General features: G+C 48.4%; 1 protein-coding gene across 1 annotated transcript; it reads right to left on the bottom strand.

The window, feature by feature from the left end:
• Positions 1-260: 260 nt before the first annotated feature.
• LOC110751900 (E3 ubiquitin-protein ligase ATL6-like) lies at positions 261-1,827 on the bottom strand. Its single transcript, XM_021952441.2, has one exon. The coding sequence runs from the start codon at positions 1,665-1,667 to the stop codon at positions 420-422; it is 1,248 nt and encodes a 415-aa protein (XP_021808133.1). The 5' UTR covers positions 1,668-1,827; the 3' UTR covers positions 261-419.
• Between the last annotated feature and the right edge of the window lie 225 nt (positions 1,828-2,052).

Here is a 2,052-nt window from a genome sequence, read left to right as displayed (position 1 = left end):
CTCGTACGGAGTCACCACTTTGGCCAACACTTTACCCCTTACGGGCCGACCCGGTGTGAGTGGGGATTAGTCTGGGTTGTGGTTAAGGCTTAAAGGTGCCACCTATAGTTGGAGCCCATCCAGAACCACCTCATGATTTAGACCAAAAAAAAAAAAAAAAAAACAAGTTAAGAGTGATATGGTCATTACATACATTAATCACAAACTCTCCGTCCTCCAACTACTTTATTCTTCACTTTGTGCGGATAACTCTAATAGTATGTATCACACAACTAATTCAATGTTTATAAGTGTTGTAGGTATCACATAATTTTCTTACATGTTTTGTCTCACAATTTGAACAAAAAATCTTAAGAAACAAATTTAAATAAATATGTACACAAAATTTGAGTTGAGGCAAATTTAAGCTGCTACATATTTTAAACCTGATCTTTTCTCCGCAAGGCATCAGTTGACCGTTCATCATCATCACCGTCAATATGAGCCAACTGTGATTTCTTCGATTCCGATGGAGCAACTGCCGACTGGGTTGCCACGTCATTATCACCAATTTGGTTCCTAACAGAACCGTTCCGAGATACAAAAGGTGGCATCATTGAGAAACCCCACCGGCTTGACCGGCTCGCCCGGTTTGACCTTGAGCTTGGTTCGAACCGCTCATACAAATTGGGGCTCTTTCCACGCTCGCTGTCATTCCTGAAACCTTTCCTTGTACTCCCAGCCCTTGGGAATGCCACGTTGCTACTCCTGCTACGAATCAAGGCCGAGTTCATGAGCTGAGCTCGTACCTCGTCTGGTAATCGTAGTGTAAACTTCTCGACGTTCTCGCCGGGTCGAACCAACGAGTGACCGGTCGAGTGTGACCTTGGAAATAAAATTCCAGTGAATCGCCTCCCAGTTGATCCTGACCTCGGCGGTCTAAAACCTGTTGACCTCGACCTAGGTGGACCTCTTTGATTGGTTCCTTCACTCACATTCACCAAATTAATAACCACTGGCGTTTGAGATTCTTCCTCTTTGATTTGATCTTCAACCACCCGAACTGACACCTGGCGGGGTGGCATATGCGGTGGTGGCTGTTCATCCACAGTACACGGGCCTGCATCAGGTTGCCCTGATTCGATATCGGGGTCAGTCGGGTCAACCCAAGTGTAGGGCTCTTCGCCCGGCTTGGGAACCAGGTAGGCCCGGCAAACTGGGCAAGTGGAGTGAGAGAGCAGCCACGTGTCGATACAATCCGGGTGGAACACGTGATCGCATTTTGGGATCAAACGCAGCGTTTCGTCATCTTGAAACTCGTTTAAGCACACGGCGCATTCGAGCGAGTCCTGGCCGAGCTGGAGCGCCTTGACGTCGGAGTAGAGGAAAGCCGGGAAGGTCTCGATGACGGCGGGGTCGAGTCCACGCGCCATGCCGTTGCGGAGCGCAAGGTCCACGCTCCCCTGGAGGCGGGTCTGGGCGCACTGTCGGGTGTAGACGGACAAGAAGCCGAGGATGAAGAAGACGACGACCAGGACCACCATCACCACGGCCATCTTGATGTCGAACTTCGGCCCGCCTGAGTTGTTGGATGGCGGCGGAGGCGGTGCGGATTGGGCTGTGATCTGCTGCGAGAACAGGAGGAAGCTGAGCGTCCACGCCAACAAGGCGGCATGGTTGAAACTCATAATCACTACTAGTTTAGGGTTTAGGGTTTGCTGTTCAAAGAGAAGCAGAAACTGCTGGAAAAGGCAGAAAAGGGTTGGCTCTACTCCATGAGCTTTGAATACAGAGAGATAGAGGGAAGAAGAGAGAATGAATATAGTTGAGGGGTTTGAATGAGTCGTGTCGTGTGGGTTTGTTTGTAGAGCAAGGAGGCTGTGGAGGTTGACTAATGGAGAAGGTGGGACCCAGAAGAAAATAAAATTTCTATGGAGGATTATCTAACATATAATATTGGATTTTTTTTTATTTTTTTTTTTTTTAATAAAAGGGGTGGATCATTTGATGATGAAGATGGTGGTGTAGCGGGGGTTGGGGTTGTGGGTGGCAATGATTGACAGATGTAGAGAA

The sequence above is a fragment of the Prunus avium genome, chromosome 1 (genome assembly GCF_965620075.1).
Source record: "Prunus avium chromosome 1, drPruAviu1.hap1.1, whole genome shotgun sequence".
NCBI classification, from domain to species: domain Eukaryota; kingdom Viridiplantae; phylum Streptophyta; class Magnoliopsida; order Rosales; family Rosaceae; genus Prunus; species Prunus avium.
The sequence above is the reverse complement of the archived record's forward strand: the minus strand, read 5'-3'. Positions and strand labels throughout refer to the sequence as shown.